Consider the following 24862-nt stretch of genomic DNA (forward strand, 5'->3'; position numbering starts at 1 on the left):
TGCTCTCTGTCTCTCCAGGTGTCCTACAGTATACCTGTTGACGGGAAGGAACATGTGGTGCACCTACATAGGAATGAGTGAGTTTTACACTACACCTGCTGTTCTCTCTCTCTCCTCTCTCCTCCCATCTCCTCTAATCTAAAATCCTCTTCTGTCATCTACTCTACATCTACTCTAGAATGAAGACGGTTTTATTTGTCAGTATATAAGCAGGGAAATGTTGTTGAGACTTTTATCCTCCTCTCCTCTCATCATTATCATGTTTTTCATGTATTTTCAGAATGTTGCTCCCGGATGACTTCGTTGTCTATTCCTACAATAAAGACGGAAAACTGGTCACAACTAGACCACCTGTGCAGGTAACACACACGCACGCACGCACGCACGCACGCACGCACGCACGCACGCACGCACGCACGCACGTTCTTCTGGGCTCGGAGCCCATCCGAAAGCAGATCTGAGCAACCAGGAAATAGCAGAGTGTGTGTGTTGGGGGTTAAGGGGGTTAAGGGCCCAAGTGTATGAGGGGAAAGCAGGAAGTAAGCGTGTGTCTGTTCAAAAGAACTTTCCCACACAACGCACTGTGTGTGTGGGTGTGTGTGTGTGCGTGTGTGTGTGAGAACATTATTATTTCCTTTCTCTTCTGTGATGACTCCTCCTTACAGCTCAGTGAGAGAGAAAGAGGGATGAGGTCATTTCTGGGAAGACATGGAAGTTATTTGGCATTGTTGGGAGCCAGCACGCACTCTCACACACACACACACACACACACACACACACACACACACACACACACACACACACACACACACACACACACACACACACACACACACACACACACACACACACAGTCACACACACACAGTCACACACTCATGCAAATAGGAAGTGCTTTATAAGCTCCTATGGGAGTCATACGGGAAGTGTGTGCGGATGCTGTATTTTGTGTGTGTGTGTGTGTCTAATAGGGATGGGCCTTAGGCCTTTTAAAAATAAAAAAAGTAGGTTGCACTAGGGCTGGGTGATATTGGGGGAAAATGACAATAACTAGAATAATGTCTTCCATTATGTTTAAACATCACAATATCTGTATGGACAATCACATTAAGTTAAGATGCGCTAGTTGTTGATGCTCATCACATGCATTTCAGCTGCGATCTCCAAGTATTTTAGAATACAGATTAAGTAATTGTCTTCGGGGGTTAATTTAGACAACAATCCTCAACTATCATCACAATCACAAGTCAGATTTCATGTGGCCAGTCTCTGACGTCAGTATATAAACTGAAATGGGCAAAGTTCACCCAAATCGGCCTTGTCAGACATCGGTTGACGTCAGCGTAAGTCGTTGTTGTTTGGCAACAGTTTCTGCTGTGTGTGACATCTCTCTTGATCAGTGAGGGAGAGAAAGAGAGGGAGGGAGAGACGGTAAGAGAGAGTAAGAGAGAGGTAAGAGGGGGAGGGAAAGAGGCTGAGGGAGAGAGAGAGAGGGAGGTTGTGACATCAAAGCAGAGTTTTATCAGTGATCGAGGGAGAGAGGGGAAGGTGAGGGAGGAAGGGGGAGAGAGAGCCTATTTCACCCTCGCAATAATGCTGCGAGTGTGTGTGTGCATTCATTAAATTATCTTGACTACCCATAATTTCTCCCTGACATTAGGAGCTGGTTTTAGCACTAAAAGTGCTTTGTGAGTGAATCACTCTTGCGCCTACAATGTATGAATTAGAACTGACACGACCATTACTTCTTAAGATGTAGCGCTAAATTGGCCAGTTAGGAGCTACTTTTAGACCTAAAATATTTCCTTTTCGCCTATACTGCCCTGCCAAGGTAAAGTGCAGTAACTACGAAAAGAAAAATCACTGAAAAATGGGTTTAAAAGTGATTCAACTGGTCAGCCAAATGAGATATCGGCACATAAGTGATATTACACTAATTTTACATCTGTTCTTGAGGTAATTGTTTATCCCCCAAAATCACAAAGGCTAATTTGACCTTTGGGCTAGACAAATAAGTCGGTGTGTCCAAAAACGTAGTTACTGCACTTTACCTTGGCAGGGCAGTATAGTTTGGTATGTTTTTGGCCATCCATATAATTTACAATTTAGGCATTTAGCTCACTTTTATCCAGATTGACTTAAAAAGTGCAAGATTAGAGTAAAAGTCACTCTTGTCAACAAACAACAGGGTGATTTGTCAGCAGGATTTCATTCTACGACAGTGATCACGTAAATAGAGTGCAAGGAAAACAATCAAGCGTTACAAAGCATGCTATCTAAAGAACATTCTTAGCATTTGTGGACAAGCAAACAGTGTACAGTATTTTTGTTTTTGTTTTTCAGAAGCACTGTCATTACCAGGGTTATGTTGAAGACATGCAGGACTCGTCTGTTGCAATGAGCATCTGTAACGGACTCAGGTATACTCAAGACACACACACACACACACACACACACACACACACACACACACACACACACACACACACACACACACACACACACACACATGGAGCGGCCGTCGCTGGGTGAGTAGAGACGCCGTGTGGTAATCAGAAGGTCACCGGGTCACCTAACTGCTCCCCCTCAAGCGCTCATCATAACCACCTGAGCAGCCATCGTGAAGCTGAAACAAATTTGACCCTGATGGATTTTACATTCATGTAAAAGATACAGTATACACCAAATCAAATATGCCTCCACATTGCCTGCAAATATTGTATATCTGAACGGGGCTTTTGTCTTTCAATCTTTCTCATTTAATTGTCCACTTATCTCTCTCTGTCCTCCAGCTAACCTCTCTCTGTCTCTCTCTGTGTCCTCTCTCTGTCTCTCTCCAATCTCTGTCCTTAAACTATCCTCTCTTTCTCTCTCTCCACTCTCTCTGTTCTTGCACTATCCTCTCTCTCTCTCTCTCTCTCTCTCTCTCTCTCTCTCTCTCTCTCTCTCTCTCTCTCTCTCTCTCTCTCTCTCTCTCTCTCTCTCTCTCTCTCTCTCTCTCTCTCTGTCCTCTGCCTGTCCTTTCTCTCGTTCACGCTGTGTCTCTCCACTCAAATTCAAATTAGCTTTATTGGCAGGACAATAACATGCGATGCGCTCTCTCCCTGTCCTGTCCTCTCTTTATTTTTCGCAACATCCACACTCATACGTTTTTGAGCGAACACAGGAGGGGGGCCTAGACTAGTATAGAGGACACGTTGTGACTGATAAAACCTGATCAGGAAGTGAACTTTACTTGAGCTTCTTTTTCTCCAAGTCCTGTAAGTACTGTATAAGCAGTGGTGGAAAAGTACATTCTGGAATTAATACTGCAATGTAGAAATACTCCATTACAAGTATACGTACGGAATTAAAAATGTACTCGAGTAAAAGTACAAAAGTATTGGCATAAACATGTACTTAAAGTACCAAAAGTGAAATAACTCATTATGCAGAATGTCCCATTTTACAAGGTTTTAAAAAGAAAACTTACAATGCGTAGCATCGTAAGCTTGTAGATCGGCTATTTTCAAATGGCCAAAATATATATAGGGCTGAAGTGGTTAGTGTATGTTTTGTATTAATAATCAAAATCTAAGTAACTAGTAACTCAATTTTTCAAATAATTGTAGTGGAGTAAAAGTACAATATTTGCCTCTGAGATGTAGTGGAGTAGAAAAGTAAAAATACCTCAAAACTGTACTTAAGTACAGTACTTGAGTACATGTACTAAGTTACTTTACACCACTCTTTATAAGAAGGATAATAATTAATTAACTTTGATTACAAAGAGCTTTTCAAAGAGTTACAAAGTGTAAAAATCAGGATAGGATAAACGTCTGTAAACATCAATAAAAACAAATATCATTTACTATAAGCTGTACAAGGAAGGCCTTGATATAAAAGCAGGTTTTCAGAAGTGATATTAAAAGATGGCACTGACTTTGCTAGGCTTCCATTCTCAGGCAGGGTGTTTAGTTCCAAAGCCTAGGTGGCCGGGCTGCAAAATCACAATCACCCCAGGTGATGACAGTCTCTCTTTCTATTTATAACTCATTATTCTTCTGGCAGATGGCACACACAGACACGCACGCACGCACGCACGCACGCACGCACGCACGCACGCACGCACGCACGCACGCACATCACTATGTATCTTCACACTATTGAGTCATTTACACACAAATGCATCCCACGCACTCTGTGTGTGTGTGTGTGTGTGTGTGTGTGTGTGTGTGTGTGTGTGTGTGTGTGTGTGTGTGTGTGTGTGTGTGTGTGTGTGTGTGTGTGTGTGTGTGTGTGTGTGTGTGTGTGTGTGTGTGTGTGTGTGCTTGTGTGCAGTTGGCTGTAGGCTAGAACAGAAGACACACACACACACACACACACACACACCTCGATGCTCACGACACAAACAGATCATTTTGTGAAATACAGTTGTGTTGTGGGTGATGGCTGATCTTAAGCAGTCACACCTCGTCTGAGTCCAGACTAATTGGACTCTAGGACTGGGAGTAAATAATCTGTAAATCAGTCATCCACACACGCATCTCTATACTGCCTCCCCCTGGTCAGCCGGGGTGCCTGATGGAGGGGAAAGGAACTGTTTGGAATAACGTGTTCCTTCCACGCACTACGTCCTGCCGGGGAAACCCCCCCCCCCCTGTCGGGTGATAAGAAGCGGCTTGCTAGCTCGTCGTGCATTGAAGGAGGCATGAGCTCAGTTCTGGGCTCTCCCTAGGCTGGCAGAGGGAGAGTAGCGCCCAGGATTACATAGGCAATTGGCACTGGGTGGAAAAATGGGTTACAAAATCGTGGGATATATATATAGTTTTTTAAAGAACCAGGTGCACCAATGCTGAAAGCTCTGGCTTGTAACATCTTGCCCCTTATATATATATATAAATATGTTTGAACCAACAACATGACATGTGTCCCCGAGCGTGTTTCACTGGGTTTTGGGCAGTAATATTGTTTTTCATATTGTTAAACAGTCCCCAAACAATACTGGGCTGTAAGGTTGGTATTACCAGGTAATGCAAAAAAAAACTAAACAGAACAAACAACATTGTCGGGGTCTCGAGGGAGCCGTAATATAATCACTGCTCAGAGCCATTGAGACAGCTCAGCTGTCAATGAGGGTTCAGAAACACTACTGTTGGTTTTGGCAATACATTATTATTTGGCAATACATTATTTTTATATTAATAGTCTTCGTTTACATCATACACCGTTCCATTTGGCCCGATGGATTGAGATCAGAGCCATCTCATTGGCTCTGATGTTGCTGTACTAGAAAAACATTACACTATGTGCTGTTTGCACTGCATCTCGTGGTAATGACAGTATTGATACTGTCAGGCCTAATTTGTCTCTCTCTCTCTCTCTCTCTCTTTCGCTATCCGTCTCTATCAGAGGAGTGTTGCACTTCACCAATGACAGTTACGGTATTGAGCCTTCAGACTCCGCCCCCGACCAGCACCTGCTGTACCGCCTCCAGGATGTGACATCACAGCCCAGGGGGTGTGGCACGGCACACGCTGGCCACGGCCACGACCCCGCCAACGCTACGGAGCATGCTCAGTACGAGTCGGAAGACATCCCCCACAGACATCACACTGTCAGCCAGCATATCCGGGTACACACACACACACACATGCACACGCACACGCACACGCACGCACATGCACAGGCACACGCACACACGCACGCACGCACGCACGCACGCACGCACGCACGCACGCACGCACACACACACACACACACTTTAACATGTTATGCATGGGCTCTATGGCTACCCTTGACTAAAGAAATTATAATCCTAATTTACTATTAGTTGGATAGTGATAGGAATGTATTAACCAATTCATTAGTTGATTTAATCAACACATTTTCAGACAATTACGTACAGACCAGTCTATCCCATTTAGACCTGAGGCCGATTCTAAAAACGAATACACTGATGGAAGTAAAGGGTTAAATCTAGAGTTTTCAAGAGATTTGCATGTGTCTGTTTTGGCCGATAAATGCAGAGCAAACTTATAAACGCATTAATAAGAACAAACAAACGCATTGCCTTTCTTGCAATTCAATTGAATTGCATGAGAAAACGTACATTTACATTGCCAAAGCAAGTGTAAAAAATATAATAAAAACATTTTTTTTTAAAGAAAAACTGGGGAAAGTATGTACAGTTGGAAGGGGTACAGCATCGTGTTAAACAGAGCTATATTGCAGCGTTATATACATGTTATATATCGGTACAGATAGTGCAGGAAACTCAATTGTTAGTGGTCCTTAGGGTGGTGGTTGTATTCCTTTGGCTAACCTTCTTTTATCACAACAGTTCACAAATCTTGCTGCTGTGTTCACACATTGTTGTATTTCTCCCAGGGGGTATGGGAGTTTTTTGTCGTTGGTCATGTTTTCAAACTCACTGTGGGCGCACATCCAAGATTTTCTAACTAGCTGAACATCACTGCAGACAGAGACACCAATGCTAACATCATGAGTCAGACTCTCAATGCGCTCGTGATTTATCTTGTGTCATTTCCATAATATGCCCACGATGTACCATGGACAGGTTGTGATTGAGGAAGTTATGGGAAAACAAAGCTCTATAATCTCTTATCTGAGGGAGTACAAATACAACCAGATGGCAATTAATTCATGGAGAGAGAGATAGCACACATGATGTGACCACTGTGTTCTGGTGCCAGAAATGATGAAATCTCAGAGGCAAAGTACTGTATGTCAAAGCAAGTCGGAGAACATAAGATAAGACCTTCTATTGATCCTGCGGGGGATTCGGAAGCACAGCAGTTAAGATACAGGGCAAGAAAAAGTACTGTAGATCAGTGGTTTTCAACCAGTGGTCCGGGGACCACCAGTGGTCCTTGAGGGGGTTCCAGGGGGTCCCCAGCCAAATTAATAATTAGGAACCAAATTGACCCTTATATGTCTGTAACTCTGAGAGTGTACAAATGGAACCAAATTTGGTTCCATTTGTACACTCTCAGAGTTAAATGAACACTGATGATGATACTACTGTGTAGATTGGGACCACCAAGGAATCAAAATGGTTGAGTCCCTGGCATATCTTTTCAAATGGGGGTCCCTGGGCTAATATGTGTCAATTTGGGGGTCCTTGACGCCAAAAAGGTTGAAAACCACTGCTGTAGATACAGCAAGGTAGCAGACATCACATTCAACGCAACACTATCAATAATTGACAAAACATACAATATACAACACTACTATACACACCCCCAGCAGTGCTTGCATAGTGCAAGACAAAGGAAAATACAAGATAACGCATATAAGCATGCCGGATAGTGAGATAGGGAGCTCGGATCCATGGTAAAATCACAGATTCAGCAGGGTATACCAGAGGCTCTCAACCTGTAGCCTCGATCTCCAGGCTTTTATTTTCCTTCGCGTTTTGCTATGAAATAAGAGCCTGGACCAGCCTGTTGACGTTCCTGGCATAGGAAGTGTTTAATTTCCCCAACCAACCAGAGTGCAGTGGGCGTCGCTCCAAATGTTGTGGCGTCAGGGCTCTCAATGCTGCACATTGGGGGAGGAGGAGGGGGATGGGGCGGGGGCTGACGGACAGATCGGTGAACCAATGGGATCTCGTGGAATATTTCTCTGGAGATTTTGAACCCGCCCCTCTAGACCAGATATCAGACGCGCTAGGGCAGCCTACTCAACCTGTGAGTCCTCACATGATTTTGGGGACTTTTAAGGACCTTTAAAGGTGTAGTGAAATGAAAAATATGTTTTTCACACTTTTAGAGCATATCCGTGGTCATCATATGGGCATACCTACCAATAGATGCAAAAAAAACAACATTTTTTTTTTGTATTTTTACATCTAAAGTCCCTAAAAAGCCAATCTTAATTACTTCCTGTAAACGAAAACGTGCTGCGTGATGACATAACGCAGCCTTCATGAAAATAAATGAATCTTGATTACATGCACCTGTTTGATTCCCATAGCTGCACGTTCTTCAAACACAGCTGATTTTAGTTACAGAGATACTCCGTTTTGAATCTCATTGAAGATGAGTGTATTACTCATTTTAAACTTCATCTGCACACTAAAATATGTATCTGAAAACATTATAGGTTAGAAATAAGCCAGGTAGTAGCAAACGTGCTTCACTGGCCGTCTCTCTCTCACTTGTAAACAAACACTAGCTGTGTTGCGCACGGCTGAAGTGATTGAGATCCAACGTCCCATAGCCTGAAGGGATGGGACCTTCTGATTGGTTTAGAGTCGTTGAGCCGACGTTTCAGGCTGAACCTTCAAAATAAAATGACCGAAAATGTCACTTCAGTGCGTCTTTAAGACCTTTTTAATACCTCAAGAAAAGAAAAAAGACTATTACTGCGTCAAAAGATAAAAAAAAAATAACTGGCCAAACATTGGCCAAATTGTCAAATAATATAAGAAAGAAGCAAACATTTTGAAAATAGATGATCAACAAGCTCACAACGCCTCGCGTTGCGAGGCGTTGTGAGCTTGTAGATCTGCTATTTTCACAATAGTTATCTGTGGAACCGAGTCAAACAAAATGTAATGCCCCAAACTCCTACATTCCAAGTATTTTTTAGGGTGAGGGGCCCCCAGTTCAAATATGATTATTTTGGGGGGTCACTGCCTGAAAAGGTTGAGAACCACTGATATAGGGAGCTTCGATCCATGGTAAAATCACCGTTTCAGCAGCGTATACACTGGGCAGGGTCTAATGTTCAGAACTCAGCAGAGCTGCAGCGAGTATAAGACAGTTTATAAAACAGAGAACTTTGTTCTTTTCAGGAAAGACCTAAGACCGAAGTTGAAAAAAGATCATTTGTAGAATGTGGCAAGCTTAACCACTTTGAACCCTAGCATCCCTAACCTAGGGCCAACGCTCTGCAAAAATGGCAGATGTACAAGCTCAGAACGCATCGCGTTACAACATGGTGTACTGTAAGCTTGTAGATTTGCTAGAATAGACTGGTTAGAGTCTCCGCCCTGAGATTGGGAGGGCTGGGTCATACCAAAGACAATGAAAATGGGACCCAATGCCCCCCCTGTTTGACACTCAGCATCAAGGGGTTGGATTGGGAGTAAATCCCTGTGACATACTAGCATCATGTCCAGGCGGCTTGTTCTGTACATCATGGCTGGTGAATGGACTTGTATATCAAGCCTCCTCACACTACAGAAACAGGAGATACCGTAGGCTCCTGCCCTATGGGCCACATGGCTCTGGAACCATTGGTTCCCATAAGGCTAGTGACTTACTTACTTACTTACTTACTAGGGTTTAAGTGGTCAGGACCAAACCGCCTGTGAGGGGACATCCCTTTAATTATGCATATCATATAACCAGCGTGTGTGTGTGTGTGTGTGTGTGTGTGTGTGTGTGCTTGTGTGCTTGTCTCAACAGTCAAAGCGTGGAATTCTACCTCAAACTCACTATGTGGAACTGCTGCTTGTTGTTGACAACGAGAGGGTGAGTACAACACACAACACCCAGTACAACACAACACACATCTCAACCAGTCTTCCAGTACAACTATTATAACTCTCTCTCTCTCTCTCTCTCTCTAGTTTACCTATATGAATAGGAATGAGACGGCTATCAGAGAGGAGATGGTTCACCTCGCCAACTATATCGACAGTGTGAGTTTTTGATTGATTGAATATTTTATTAGGCAAACAAATTTAAAACAACACATTTACATTTAAAATACTTTGTCTAACAGGTCCGTTCATAAAAGTCCTTGCGGACTTGTTTCCAATGAGGGCCTTGGTATTCAATTCATAGACATAAAGTATAAGAGTATGGATGAATGATGAAGCATGCATGGAGAAATGTCCTTTCTGATGATTATAACTATTGGCCCTAGACTAGTTCATATCTACAAGACTAGATCTAATGTGCAAGATGTTTTGCTATGTTCTAACTAGACTATTTGCTAAGTATTTTATGTGAATAACACATTTATTACTCTAAGTATAACATTCCAAAACATTTGATATTTCGATTTAGGTGAAAGGTTTTTCATAAATCAAATGACTGTGATAAACTTTCCAACTAATAGATATTGATACAATGACCAACAGGAATCATGTTCATATGTAACTACTATACTGCGTACCAAAAAATCCTAAAGGGGCGTCAACAAGTGTCATTTGGCTGTTTTTGTCTGTTGTTTTTAACTACCGCGCTGGCGATGATCTCCTACACCGCCCCACAGCTACGGCGTTTGCGTAGCTGTACAGTGCAACCTGATGCGGGGATTTTAATCCACTGTCAACAGCTCAGGATTTTAAAACACAGACCTCGCAGTCGCTACATCCACAGAGGCTCACGTCGCGGCTTCAATGTGGAACCAGGAAGCAAAACAAACCCGAGGAGGACTCAGCTACGGAGCCTGGGCGTCATCGTTGGTAACACCGCGAGACTGGCCAATACCAGGCGGGATGGAAAACGTGGAGTGGATCGCAGGGTACTGCGGAGTTTGCAGTCTCCTGCTACTGCCAGTGTCACCATGGAGCTGTTTAATGCACAATCCATTAACGGTAAATCCTCCCTCATACACCGCCACATCATGGAGAAAGAGCTTGATTTCATGTGCCTAGTTGAAACCTGGCATAGTCCAGGGGATTATTCAGAACTTAATAAGGCCTGCCCCCCTGGCTACAACTACATGGAAAAAGCCCGCAGCACCCGTGGTGGTGGCTTGGCCATCATACACCGGGCTGAACAAAAACTGTCTCCACTGCCGATGCCTGGTTTTTCTTCCATGGAATGCCTTGCCTTCAAGTGTAAACCTCCAAACTCCATGACAGTTCTTCTAATATACCGACCTCCCAAACCTAACTCATCCTTCCTCCCCGAGATACATGATTTACTCACCTCACTCTGCACCATGTCATCCAACATAGTGATAATTGGTGATGTGAATATTCATGTGGACAATCCCTCCTGTCGTTTTGCAACAGAGTTCCTGAGTATGCTTGAGGGTCTTGGCCTGCAGCAGCATGTTGAGGTTCCTACTCACAACAAGGGACACACTCTTGACCTAGTTATCACTGACTCTGTCCCTATTAACAACCTGCAGGTCTACAGTCTGGGTGTGTCTGACCACAAGGTGGTCTCAATGGCCTTGACATTTCTGCTGCCCCCTACTAGACCTAAGCGTCAAATGACTTTCCGAAACTGGAAAAGCATTGACCCAGCCAACATGACCATGGATCTTCAGCACATCTCCTTCCCAGCCTCTGCATCAATGGATGAAGTAGTGGAGCACTATAATAAAACATTGAGCAGTGTTTTTGACCTCCATGCTCCTGTCAAGACACGTGAGGTCAGATTTTCACGATCCGCCCCCTGGTTCACAGAAGAACTGCGGAAAATGAAAAGAGCTGGGCGTGTACTGGAGCGGCGCTTCAGACACTCGGGGCTCACTGTGCATGAACAGGTCTTCCGTGAACACCAAAAGGCCTATTCCAAGTCCCTTAAAGATGCTCAGTCTCAGTTCTACTCCAACCTAATAAATAAAAGTCCTGGCAACTCTAAGCAGTTTTTCTCTACCATAGACCATCTTCTGAAGCCACAATCATCCTCCTCAACTGAGGCAACTGAGGAGCAATGTAATCATTTTATTGACTTTTTTAGATCTAAGGTCAACAGCATTCGCTCTCAGATGCCCAGCTCTTCCCCTCTGTCTCCTCCTGTCACCAACCCCCTGCCTGGGAGTGTGCCATCCCTCTCATATTTCACTGAGGTTCAGCAGAGCCACATGGAGAAAATCCTCAGCAAAATGAAACCTTGCACGTGTGCCCTGGACCCCATTCCCACTGCTCTGCTCAAATCACACATTCCCACCCTCAGCCCTCTCATTACACAAGCTGTCAACCTCTCCCTTCAAACAGGTCATGTCCCAACTGCTCTCAAGGTTGCTGTCATCCGTCCCCTTCTCAAGAAGCCCACCCTGGACCCGGAGGTTCTAGCCAACTACAGGCCTATTTCCAACCTCGCCTTCCTGTCCAAGGTGTTAGAGAAGGTGGTTGCCTCTCAGCTCCAAGACCATCTCAACCACAACAACCTTTTTGAGACATTTCAGTCAGGCTTTCGTACAGCCCACAGTACTGAAACGGCTCTGCTGAGGGTGACAAATGACCTACTGATGACAGCCGATGACGGATCACCATCACTCCTCATCCTCCTTGACCTAACCGCTGCCTTCGATACGGTGGATCACTCTGTCCTCCTGGAGCGTCTACATACCACCATTGGACTGTCAGACTCAGCACTCAAGTGGTTTCGGTCCTACCTTTCTGATAGGACTGAATATGTTTCACTAGGAGGGTGCAAGTCCAAACTGCTCCCCGTCACCTGTGGTGTCCCGCAGGGGTCAGTTCTCGGTCCCCTCCTTTTCATAATTTACATGTTACCCCTCGGTAGTGTCATCAGCAGACATGGAATGTCTTTCCATTGTTATGCTGATGACACACAGCTGTACATTAAAACTGCCCCCACCCCCTCTGCAGCTATGTCATGTCTCACTACCTGTCTGGAGGAGATAAAGGCATGGACAAGAAACAATTTCCTTCAGTTAAACAGCAACAAAACTGAAGCTCTCCTTGTTGGCACACCACACCAGGTCCAGTCATGCCCCATATCTCATCTCACCTTCGACAGTCAGGTCATCCCCCTCTCCTCCTCAGTCACAAATTTAGGTGTTAAATTCGACCCTCACCTGACTTTCAATGACCATATAAAACATCTGTGCAGAACTGCATTCTATCATCTCAAAAACATCTCCAAACTCCGCCCCCTTCTAACCCTGTCAGATGCAGAGAAACTTGTCCATGCCTTTATCTCCTCTAGACTGGACTACTGCAACGCACTCTTCATTGGGATTCCTGGCAAAAGTATTCAAAAGCTGCAATACATCCAAAACAGCGCTGCCAGGGTCCTAATGAGAGTGCGTAAGCATGACCACATAACACCGGTCCTATTTTCACTGCACTGGCTCCCCGTGTCAGCTAGGATTGACTACAAGGTCCTGCTGATCACCCACAACTGCATAAATGGACATGCCCCTCCCTACCTACAGAAATTAATTAGGCCCCCACAAAATTCCACCCGCACCCTCAGATCTACCAGCAGATTCCTCCTCGATGTCCCTGGTACAAATCTACGTACTATGGGTGACCGGGCCTTCTGCTCGGCAGCGCCGCGCCTATGGAACAGCCTTCCTATTGACCTGAGAGCACCACAGACCCTGGACTCTTTTAAAATAGGCCTGAAAACGTTTTTGTTTCAGAGGGCATTTTCATGTTGAATTGTTGTTTAGTCATATCTGTTTTTAAACCGTGCTTTTTAACTTTATATGATTGATGATGTTTTACCTTGTGGCACTTTGAGATTCCTTGTGAATGAAAAGCGCATTACAAATAAAATGTATTATTATTATTATTATTATTTGGTAGCGCGGACATCTTTGTGGGGTATAAACAGGTTGACTTAACATTGACCCCCACAAGTATGTCTGCAGCTACTATGCCACGCCCCCTGTGGTGACGACACGTTGACACGCACTATAACTCCAAAGAACAGGGTAAACTGTTGTGCCCTTCTTTGTCCTTTGTTCAGGGTGGTCTGAAAAGCATAAAGGAGAACTGGCAGAAAAAGACTCGCTCGCTGCATAAAATAAATAACATTTATAATAAATAAGATTAGCAAACGTTTTGGCTCTGGGAAGGTCCCAGGACGGAAACGTTTGCTAATTTTATGCACCCCTCACTATGAGCACAGAGCACTTTATGAGCATATCAAAATAAAATAAATACTATTTTCTTAACCTCTCTTTGTGGAGTTTTCCGTACTATTTTATGCAGCGAGCGAGTCTTTTTCTGCCAATACTACTATAACTCTGCAACACAATTCATTTAAGTGTTTTTGTAACATAAATAAAAATTTCTCTCTCTCTCTCTCTCTCTCTCTCTCTCTGTCTGCCAATCAGATATACATCCAGTTGAATGTGCGCGTGGTCCTGGTGGGCTTGGAGATCTGGTCTCAGCAGAACCACATCAGCACCGAAGGCTCAGCAGGAGAAGTTCTGAGTCGCTTCACCCAGTGGAGAGAGAAAGATCTGGTCCCGAGACGCAGACATGACTCAGCACAGCTCATACTGTAGGCACACACACACACACACACACACACACACACACACACACACACACACACACACACACACACACACACACACACACACACACACACACACACACACACACACACACACACACACACACACACATTTGTATTACTATAGTTATGAGGACAACATTGAAAATTGCAGAAAATAGCAGATCTAAAATAGGGCTGTCACGATTATGAAATTTTACTTGACGATCAATTGTCGCTCAAATAATTGCCATTAGCGATTTTTTTTGTAGCGTTTCTCTCGTTGAACATCGGAACATTATGAATGCAAATAACATTTCTGTTTGGCTTTTGGGCTTTGTAAACAAAAGGTGCACAGGGAATATTATGACAAATAACTTACATCATTTAATAAATGTATACAAAAAAAAACACATGAATAGTGGAAATAGCCGATCTACAAACTCAAAACGAGCCTGTAGATCGGCTATTTCCACTATTTTTGAAAATGTTTGAAAATATATGAAGATCTTTCAACGTGGTAATGATTATGATGATTATACAAAAAATAATTGGGATTATCTCAAATAATTGCGATTAGGCGATTATGTCATAATTGTGACGGCCTAATCTAAAAGCTCACAACGCACCACAGCTTTTACATCGGCTATTTTCCGGTCGCTCGCGCAACCGGTGTGATAGGAATGAGTTAATGGGGAAAGTTCAGGTCGGGAGACAGAAACAGACAAAGGAAAATAAACACATTAAGCTGTAATCTGAGTTCCCAGAACCTTCTCGCTTCTGCAAAAAACGGGAAGAACATTAATTAAACTGTAGCTGCTGGCAGTGGCTGCTGTATTTTCTGTGTAATTTACAGAGCACAGCGTTTAGAGTACATTCGTCTTATGTGTTGCACAAATGGCATCATTAACCCATTGAGACCGGGAACGAGATTTATTTGGGCTATTAAAGAATTGCAGATATACAAGATTGACTGCAATTCTTTTGAAAATTCGTGAAAATTAGTGCAAATCTTTGAATATATATATTTTTTCAAGCGAACATCTTTAACTCAAATCTTTGCTTGAATCAGCAGAGCCATATATCACCACTGATATATGGCAACATACTTTTTTTTTTTAACTGTTAGGATTTTAGAAGACATTTGTAGAATTCCGACAAGCAAAGATTTGAGTTACAAATGTTCGCTTTCAAAAATATATCTTCAAAGATTTGCACAAATATTCACAATTTTTCAAGAATAGCAGATCTGCAAGCTCATAGCGCGGCACTCGGTGCCGCGCTATGAGCTTGTAGATCTGCTATTTTTGAATAGCCCAAAGAAATCTAAAAAATGACACAGATGCGTTCACGGTCTTAATGGGTTAAATCAGAGGCCGAGTTGGAATAGAGATATCACTCAGGACTTGATAGCATAATAGGTCTGCTCGGTGCTGCTGGCGGTACTCGTATCTTTAAACCACAAGGCCACACATATATTATCAGGTTTTATTATCACAATGAGGCACGCATCCTTGTGCAACTCAATAGCTTGTGAACAAGTAGCCAACATATCTTTGCTGTCGGGTGAAAACCTTGTATGTCCAAAAAAACGTTCATTTTTTATTATTGTTTTAAAAACATTTTAAAGTAGTGAAAATAGTGCAATCTACAAGCTCACAAGGCATCATGCCTTGTGAGCTTTTTTCACTTTTGTGCGACACTCTTGTATAATGAAGTAGTAGGGTATTAATTTTAAACATTTAAAACATAAAAATGTTGAAATATGGAGATACAAGGTTTCTACCCAACAGCAACGATATACTGTATCTGCGTTGTATAACTAGTATCTATCAAAAGCACACACACACACACACACACACACACACACACACACACACACACACACACACACACACACACACACACACACACACACACACACACACACACACACATGTATAGATGGTAGATGTGTGGAGATGAAAATGATGATGATGATGATGTTGTTGTTGCTGCAGGAGGAAGGCCTTCGGAGGAACAGCTGGCATGGCCTTCGTCTCCACCGTGTGTTCCAGGAGCCATGGGGGCGGGATCAATGCCGTATGTCACTTCCTGTTACTAAGATTTCATTTCATTTCATTTCATTTTATTTATTTCAATTATGTTTTACATGATCACATTAATTCATTTTTTAAACTTTTTTTACATATTCCATAATTGAAAAGGAACAGGAAGAAGATAAATCTTATTTATACCTGCCCCTTTGTACCATTAAAATCATCAAATAATATCCTACCAACAAATACATCACAATGAATCATCAGAAAAAAAAGAAGAAACTAAACAGAAATAACGAAAATAAGAGAACAAATAACGAAAGTACTTGAAATTTTAACAGAAATAAGCAAAACCAAACTAAGACAACCATGAATAAAACAGAAACTACAAAAAATGAAAATCAAAATTAACCTTCCAATTCATACTTTATAATTTTTCCCCTTTTGAACCATTTCTTGAACTGAAACATTGTTGTACAACTCTTCAACTCCTTACTTTGTGCATTCCATAACTTTATGCCTGTAACAGAGATACACATTTGTTTTAATGTCGTACGAGCAAACAGATGTTTAAAATCATATCTTCTTCTGTGATCCTCCTCCTCTGAACTCAACACAAATAGCCTCTGTAACTGTTTTGGCAACCCTCTATTTTTCGCTCTGTACACAACTAATAATGTTCGTAGGTCAATTAAATCTATTATTTTCAACAATTTTCAGCGCGGCCGTTCTGGAATTTTCCCGAATTTCGCAGTGGCCAGCGCGTCCCTGCTTGCCTGCCTAGATATGTTCCAAACCACCCCTACCTATTTCTTCACTCTTGCTTTTAGTTGATTTTAAATCTGTATTTTTATTCATGTCCTCACAGTTTTGTGTGATTCACTGACATTTTTGCTTTTATTTTAATGTTTTATGCTTTTGCTTTTCTTTTTGCTTTAATGTTAAATTAGTTGTACTTTTTCTGTAAATGTATTCTTGCTCTGTAAAGCACTTTGAGCTGCATCTCATGTCATGAAAGGTGCTATACAAATAAAGTTTATTATTATTATTATGTATGTAACTCTCTCTCTCTCTCTCTCTCTCCCCCTGTAGTTCACTAATAACAACGTGCCCTCCTTTGCGTCCATCGTGTCTCATGAGTTGGGTCATAACCTGGGGATGAATCACGATGACGGCAGAGACTGCACCTGTGCTGTGGAGGCCTGCATCATGAACTCTGGAGCTACGTATGTACACCACACACACACACACACACACACACACACACACACACACACACACACACACACACACACACACACACACACACACACACACACACACACACACACACACACACACACACACACACACACACATTTGAAATATGTATTTATGTCCACATAAACAGAAGTACAAGAATGCCTTGTACAAATGACATAAACACTGCCAGTGCAGTCAGATAATGGGAAAACAGCCAATTACAAAGTGCATATAAGGCAGAACATTGTTACATACAATAATGTTGGCATACTTGTCAAACATAGCAGACAACAATCATGGGTAAAGGAAACAACGCCTCCTCCAAATTGAGCGGCTTCCTATAATAGCTGATATTGAGCAGTACCTTGCTAATTGTTTAGCCCTCCTTTTGGAGAGGCCGGCCATTTGAAGGCCCCCACAACCAACTTGTGCACGTGCCCTAGGCTACCAAAGATAAAAAAACAAAAGTTTACATCTGTAGCCTAGCTGTGAGATGGTCTGCTCTAGCTGAAGATATTTTAGCACTTTGGTTAGGAAGGCTTCCTCTAAGCTGTTATCAAAAGTACAGCCGACCTCGAGAATGAACACCTCCCTATGGTTTTCATTAACAACAATGACATCAGGGGTGTTAGCTGAATTGTTAGAGAACACAGAATCATCATTACACAGGCTAAACATGCTCGGCTTCACAGTAGAATGCTTATACAGCATGACAATAGAAGAGATGTCTTTTGATATCAAATCCACTATTCTGTCATGCCTACTTATGTAGAGTCCCCACATGGCACCCATTTAACCCATTAAGACCTGGAACGCATCTGTGTCACTTTAGATTTCTTTGGCTATTCAAAAATAGCAGATATACAAGCTCATAGCGCGGCACTATGAGCTTGTAGATCTGCTATTTTTGAAAAATCGTGAAAATTCTTTTTTCATATTTTTTCCCGAAAAAATTGTTAGGATTTAGATTTTTTTTAGACGCGGCCTCAGGTCTTAAAGGGTTAAGATGTGGGACATGGTTTCAGCACCAATCCAACACTCCTGTACACTAAACCTCTCCTCTCCCTCTTTCTCCCTCCCTCTTTCTCCCTCCCTCCCTCTCTCTCCTCTCCCTCTCTCTCCCTCTCCAGTGGTTCTAGAAACTTCAGTAGCTGTAGTGCAGATGACTTTGAGAAGTTGACTCTGTCGGGAGCAGCTTCCTGTCTGCTCAACGCTCCACAGCCTGACGAGGCCTACAGCGCCCCCTTCTGTGGAAACAGACTGGTGGACATGGGAGAGGAGTGTGACTGCGGCTCAGAGAAGGTAGGATGGATGGATGGATTATTAAAGATTAAATAAAAATATGTTTTTCAAACTTTTAGAGCATATCTGTGGTCACAATATGGCCATAACTAACAATAGATGCCAAATAAATTGCCAAAAACAACTGTCTGTGTGTGTGTGTGTGTGTGTGTGTGTGTGTGTGTGTGTGTGTGTGTGTGTGTGTGTGTGTGTGTGTGTGTGTGTGTGTGTGTGTGTGTGTGTGTGTGTGTGTGTGTGTGTGTGTGTGTGTGTGTGTGTGTTGCGTGTGTGCGTGTGCGTTTGTGTAGGAGTGTGAGAAGGACCCCTGCTGTGAATATAAGACTTGTAAGCTGAAGAGAGGAGCTCAGTGTGCGTACGGAGTCTGCTGTCACAAGTGTCAGGTAGACAACTATTATTAATATTATATATATATATATATATATATATATATATATATATATATAGTGGTGGAAAAAGTACTAAAATGTTTTACTTAATTAAACGTATCAATACTGCAATGTAGAAATACTCTGTTATAAGTAAATGTCCAGAATTCAACATTTACTTGAGTAAAAGTTCAAAAGTATTGGTATTAAAATGTACTTGAAGTAGCAAAAGTAGAAAGCTATCATTATGCAGAATGTCCGATTTCACAAGTATAAAATGTATAAAAAAATCTTTAGAAAATAGCAGATCTACAAGCTCACAATGCAAAAAAGTAACAGTTTTGGACAAGGTTTCCACCCGACAGAGACAATATAGTGTATTTAATATTCAGATAAAACAGTATGTCATATGCTGCCTTCATTGTCAGGTAGAGAAAGTAATTGAAGGATATTCTCTCTCTCTATTCATGTTTATTGTTGGAGTCTGTATTTTGTATGTATCTATGGACCTTGAGTCTGCAATAAAGACATTAATTCTCTCTCTCTCTCTCTCTCTCTCTCTCTCTCTCTCTCTCTCTCTCTCTCTGTATGTCTCTCTGTATGTCTCTCTCTATCTAGTTCATACCAGGAGGTACAGTTTGTAGGTCCTCTACAGACAAAGAGTGTGATTTACCAGAGTATTGTAATGGTTCTTCAGCCCTCTGTCAGTCTGACGTTTTTGTGCAGGTAAACACACACATACACACTCTTACAGACGCACACATGTACACATGCACGAACACGCTCACACACACAGACACACCAAACATATTAAGTTGTGTTTTTTGTTTTGTGGTGCAGAACGGTCATCCATGTCACACCCAGCGGGCTGTCTGTTATAATGGAAGATGTCAGAACTACGAGCAGCAGTGCAAAGACATATTTGGACAGAGTAAATATCTTTTTTTTTTCCACTGTTTGACATTCAATTAATTGACCCTCAGCCCCCTCTGGTGGTTAGATCTGTTAACAACATGTCTTCTCTTCTCTTCTCTTCTCTTCTCTTCTCTTCTCTTCTCTTCTCTTCTCTTCTCTTCTCTTCTCTTCTCTTCTCTTCTCTTCTCTTCTCTTCTCTTCTCTTATGCTCCCGTCCCCTCCCCTCCCCTCCCCCAATCAGAGGCCAGAACAGCTCCAGATGTTTGTTTTAAAGATGTAAACAGTAAAGGAGATCGTTTTGGAAACTGCGGTTATCAGAACTATGGTTACAAGAAGTGTGAGAGCAAGTAAGTACAACACACACACACACACACACACACACACACACACACACACACACACACACACACACACACACACACACACACACACACACACACACACACACACACACACACACACACACACACACAAATCACATATAAACACACTCTGTAATGAGTACCTTTTACTGAGCATGAAGTAAAAAGTGTGTGTGCGTACGTGCGTGTGTGTTACTTTGTGTGTGTGTGTTTGTGTCTCCATAGAAACGCTCTGTGTGGTAAGCTGCAGTGTTCTAACGTAGACAGTGGTCCCAACGTGTTTGGAATCGAACCGTCGATCATAACGACACCGATCTCAGGGACCAAGTGTTACGGAGTGGACTTCAAACTGGGCACAGACGTCCCAGACCCCGGGATGGTTGCCGACGGCACCAGGTGTGGAGAGGGAAAGGTACGCTGTGTGTGTGTGTGTGTGTGTGTGTGTGTGTGTGTGTGTGTGTGTGTGTGTGTGTGTGTGTGTGTGTGTGTGTGTGTGTGTGTGTGTGTGTGTGTGTGTGTGTGTGTGTGTGTGTGTGTGTGTGTGTGTGTGTGTGTGTGTGTGTGTGTGTGTGTGTCTGTGTGTGTGTGGGGCCAAATGTCCCCACAATAGTAGAATTTGATAAACTAGACCATACCCGGTCGGCGCAGCGCATCCGTGGGGGGATATGCGCACATGATCTGGCAACCCGGGAGGCAGTTTGTCCCATAGCTGGGCAGCTGCAGCTATGGGACGACATTCTTTGACACAAAAACGCTAATAAGAAGCTGGGATTTGATTAAATTGAAAAACGGGCTTCACAGTTGTGTTCAGATGGTAATGGTCAATGGCTGTGTGCAAAATCAGAGCAATTGGTCCAGCCAGTGGGGAGAACCGGGTAGCTTCACCACCACCACCACTACAAACGCACGCACAGAGGTTACTAGAATTATAGTAGGATAGACATTGTGAGGACCATTTTCCTGGTCCTCATAGCAGAAACGGCTGATTTATTGTTAAAAAAAAGATTTGTAGAGTTAAGACATACAATTAGTAGATAATTAGATAATTAAGAGTTATACCTGATTTTTATTTAGTTGCACGCCAGTGTCGTGCACTGAAAATAGCCACTCTACAAGTTCATAACGCGTCACAGAGAGAGATCTGCAATTTTTCGGGTTTTTTCTGCAATTTTCAACATTTCAACATGACAACCTAACATTTTGTCCTCACAAACATAGTAATACCATTCTCTTCCTCAGGTGTGCATAAACTTTGAGTGTCGAAGTGAAGCGGAAGTCCTCAAGTACGACTGTGACCTGCAGAGCAAATGCACCGGACACGGGGTAACCTACCTGTCTGTCTGTCTGTCTGTCTGTCTGTCTGTCTGTCTGTCTGTCTGTCTTTCTCAACCTTTCCTTATGTAATTCTACTTTTCTGATCAAGCATTCTATGTATAAAAGTGCCATTATTATTATTATTGTTATTATTTGTTATTATATTTTTCCTGTGTCTTTCAGATATGTAACAACAATAAGAACTGTCACTGCGAGTACGGCTGGGCTCCGCCCCTTTGTGAAGTCACTGGATATGGAGGCAGTGTGGACAGTGGACCCACGTGGAATGGTACGTGCGTGTGTGCGCGCGTGTGTGTGTTCATGTGAAGCAAACACTGTACAGCCCTTTGAGTGGTTCATAAGACAAGAAAAATGCAATGCCATCACCATGTCTTTCTCTGTCCTTTCTCTGTCTCTCTAGATAAGGACACGTCTTTAAGAGACTTCCTGTTGGTCTTCTTCTTCCTCATCCTCCCTCTCCTGGCTTTGGGTGCGTTCGTTTTCCTGCGCAGGAACGAGCTGCTGAAGCGACTGGGGCTGAGCCGCAGGAAACGCTCACAGGCATACGAGTGAGTCAGACATCACACACATACTCTTTTTCTCTCTCTCTTTCTCTCTCTTTCTCTCTGTCTCTCTCTCTCACTCACTCACTCACGCATGCACGCACGTATCTGTTCCCCTATATTGTGAAGTTCGTCACCTGTTCTTTCGGTCTTATTTTAGACTGTTTTGGTTCACACAGTACTGTCACAACCCCCTGCGGAGTCAGTAAACAGCTGAGCACACGTCACCTATGCTCAACTGTCACCTGTCATCCTGAAATACAGTACAGCAGGAAGTGACCATAAAGACACCTTTATATAATGTAATATAATGACCCTGTTCACTCCCACGCAGTGATGGAAGAAGTACTCGCATGTTTTAGTTAAATGGTGGTTTTATTGATCGAGATGTATCTCGCTCATTTTCCGAATGCCTTTAAGTAACTCTGAATATTCCCTTCACATAACCACAGGTCCTATTCAGATAGGGTTAGATAGATACATCATAAACATTATTTGGGTTATCGGATTTTTTTTATTTTGGGGGATAAAATAATTGTGATGCCTATAGATAGGGCCTGCCCTGTGATAAAACATACATTTTAAATCAGTCAATCTCTCAATGAAAGCAGTTCTCTCCCTTGTTTTGACTTCAATTCCTCTCCTCCACATTTTTTTACTTCCTGTTTTCAGAGCTGAGAGCAGCGCTCCAGCCAATCCCAGCAGAGGGCCGCCGCCCAGAGCCCAGCCCCCCTCTGTTGCCCGGGGCAACGCCAGCAACATGGTGAGTGAGCCTTGAACGAACACCAACATGCACCACACTGAGATTATGATGAAGATGTAGCACCATCAGTCACTCACTGACTGCTGTTTGATGGTTGCTTAAAGCTACAATCCAGGACTTATTTGAATGCTACCTCACTACTGATATTGACTACTATATAGTATATAGTCTACATATGTGTATGTATGTGTACCATACATATGTACATGTATATATGGTACATATGTGTACCATATGTACATCTATATACTATATAGTATATAGTCTACATATATGACTATGACGTAGTCATATAATAGTATGACTACGTCATATTATTAATAGCTACGCAGGCTTCGCATCATCTGTGGAAACGAGTCAAACTAAATGTAATACCTCAACTCCTACAATTCCAAGTGCTTATCAGGGTGAGGGGGTCCCCAGTTCAAGTATGATTATTTTAGGGGGTCACAACCTGAAAAGGTTGAGAACCACTGGGGTAGGACACCTATACTGGTTGGTTAACAATGTCAATAAAGTTATTTGAATCAGAAGGTCTACCAGCTTGGACACTAGATGTACCGCCATCTTTATTCTATAGTTGGGACATCGTTGCAATTACCTCTCTCCATCGGGAGGCAAATACAACGGACATAAAACCTACGGATTGTAGCTTTAACCATCCGTCACACACACACACACACACACACACACACACACACACACACACACACACACACACACACACACACACACACACACACACCACAGCTTGCTGTTCAATAGAAATGAATCCTCTGGCGTGTTTTAAAATGGGTGGTGGTAGGGCCGACTTGGGAGGATAATAACAATAATAATACGACTTGTTGTTACTGACATTGTTCATGTTCTCTCTTTTCCATGTGAAGCAACGTGTTCAGTTACTACCAGAGGAGGTAAAGTATACAGCACTTAAAGGGATAGTTCACCCCCAAAACATTTTTTTTTTTTGTCCCATTCCTAAGCCAATAATTTGATCCCTGCTTCATCTGCCTCTCAGCTAAGGGGGCCTGAAAAACGATGAAGACCCCTGGTCTAGGGTTTATAATAAACTGCTCAAAAAAAGTTCGGAAACTTAACTTCGGTCAATTATATCTCCCCTTTAATAATACCAATTGGTATTGTGTTTTATATCATTTTCATCGTTGATTAGTCACCTTTACAACGAGGTACAGCTTGTAAGGATTGTGCATTCGTGGAATGAGCAACACAGCTAAACGTGTGGGTAGCGCCTCCAAAAAATGTGCCAAAATCACCCAATATGCTTCTGTTGGTAATCACTCTTGTTTTGAGCAACCTGTCAGCACACACCTGCTGAGAGGTGTGTGCCAGTAGTCACAGTTGTGTGACTGCCTCACAGGTGAGTGACTGGCACCTGAACATGGGTTCTGCAACTTTGTTGAGTTTGTACTCCAAGCAGCAACACTGCCCCCATGGAAAGATGCCACGTTTGTCCCTTCAGGATAAGGCCCGTGCAATAGGGCAAGTGAAGCTGGTGTTCCGTTATGCAGAGTGACAGCATTATTTGGTGTTAGCCCTGGTACCATTTCCAAACTTAGGACCAAGTTCTGCGAGACAGGTGAAGTCAACAAGGAAGACAACAACCCAGACCCCTTGCTTCACTGAGGAACCATAGATTTACAGGCAAGATTTGCACAACGGTACCAAAGACAGATGTCAAAGTTGCAGGGTCCATGCTCAGGTGCCAGTCACACACCTGTGACTGGCACACACCTGCCTGCAAATGGTACCAGGGCTGACATCAAATAATGCGTAATCTGCGTAACGGAACACCAGCTTCACTTGCC

General features: G+C 42.8%; 1 protein-coding gene across 1 annotated transcript in view; it reads left to right on the forward strand.

Annotated features, from left to right (window-relative positions):
• The window catches only part of adam9a (ADAM metallopeptidase domain 9a), a 44579-nt gene that overhangs the window by 13951 nt on the left and 5766 nt on the right, over window positions 1-24862 (forward strand). The window contains exons 3-22 of the mRNA XM_084054531.1: window positions 19-77; window positions 281-359; window positions 2344-2420; window positions 5392-5614; window positions 9417-9482; window positions 9581-9652; window positions 14008-14177; window positions 16172-16253; window positions 17303-17436; window positions 18583-18754; window positions 19042-19134; window positions 19738-19845; window positions 19960-20050; window positions 20276-20381; window positions 20622-20808; window positions 21636-21719; window positions 21894-21999; window positions 22132-22279; window positions 22946-23036; window positions 23924-23950. Coding sequence (XP_083910657.1) covers window positions 19-77; window positions 281-359; window positions 2344-2420; window positions 5392-5614; window positions 9417-9482; window positions 9581-9652; window positions 14008-14177; window positions 16172-16253; window positions 17303-17436; window positions 18583-18754; window positions 19042-19134; window positions 19738-19845; window positions 19960-20050; window positions 20276-20381; window positions 20622-20808; window positions 21636-21719; window positions 21894-21999; window positions 22132-22279; window positions 22946-23036; window positions 23924-23950 — 2175 coding nt within the window. The remainder of the gene's footprint in view (window positions 1-18; window positions 78-280; window positions 360-2343; window positions 2421-5391; window positions 5615-9416; window positions 9483-9580; window positions 9653-14007; window positions 14178-16171; window positions 16254-17302; window positions 17437-18582; window positions 18755-19041; window positions 19135-19737; window positions 19846-19959; window positions 20051-20275; window positions 20382-20621; window positions 20809-21635; window positions 21720-21893; window positions 22000-22131; window positions 22280-22945; window positions 23037-23923; window positions 23951-24862) is intronic.

The sequence above is a fragment of the Gymnoscopelus microlampas genome, assembly GCF_963454915.1.
Source record: "Gymnoscopelus microlampas genome assembly, chromosome: 4".
Taxonomy (NCBI): domain Eukaryota; kingdom Metazoa; phylum Chordata; class Actinopteri; order Myctophiformes; family Myctophidae; genus Gymnoscopelus; species Gymnoscopelus microlampas.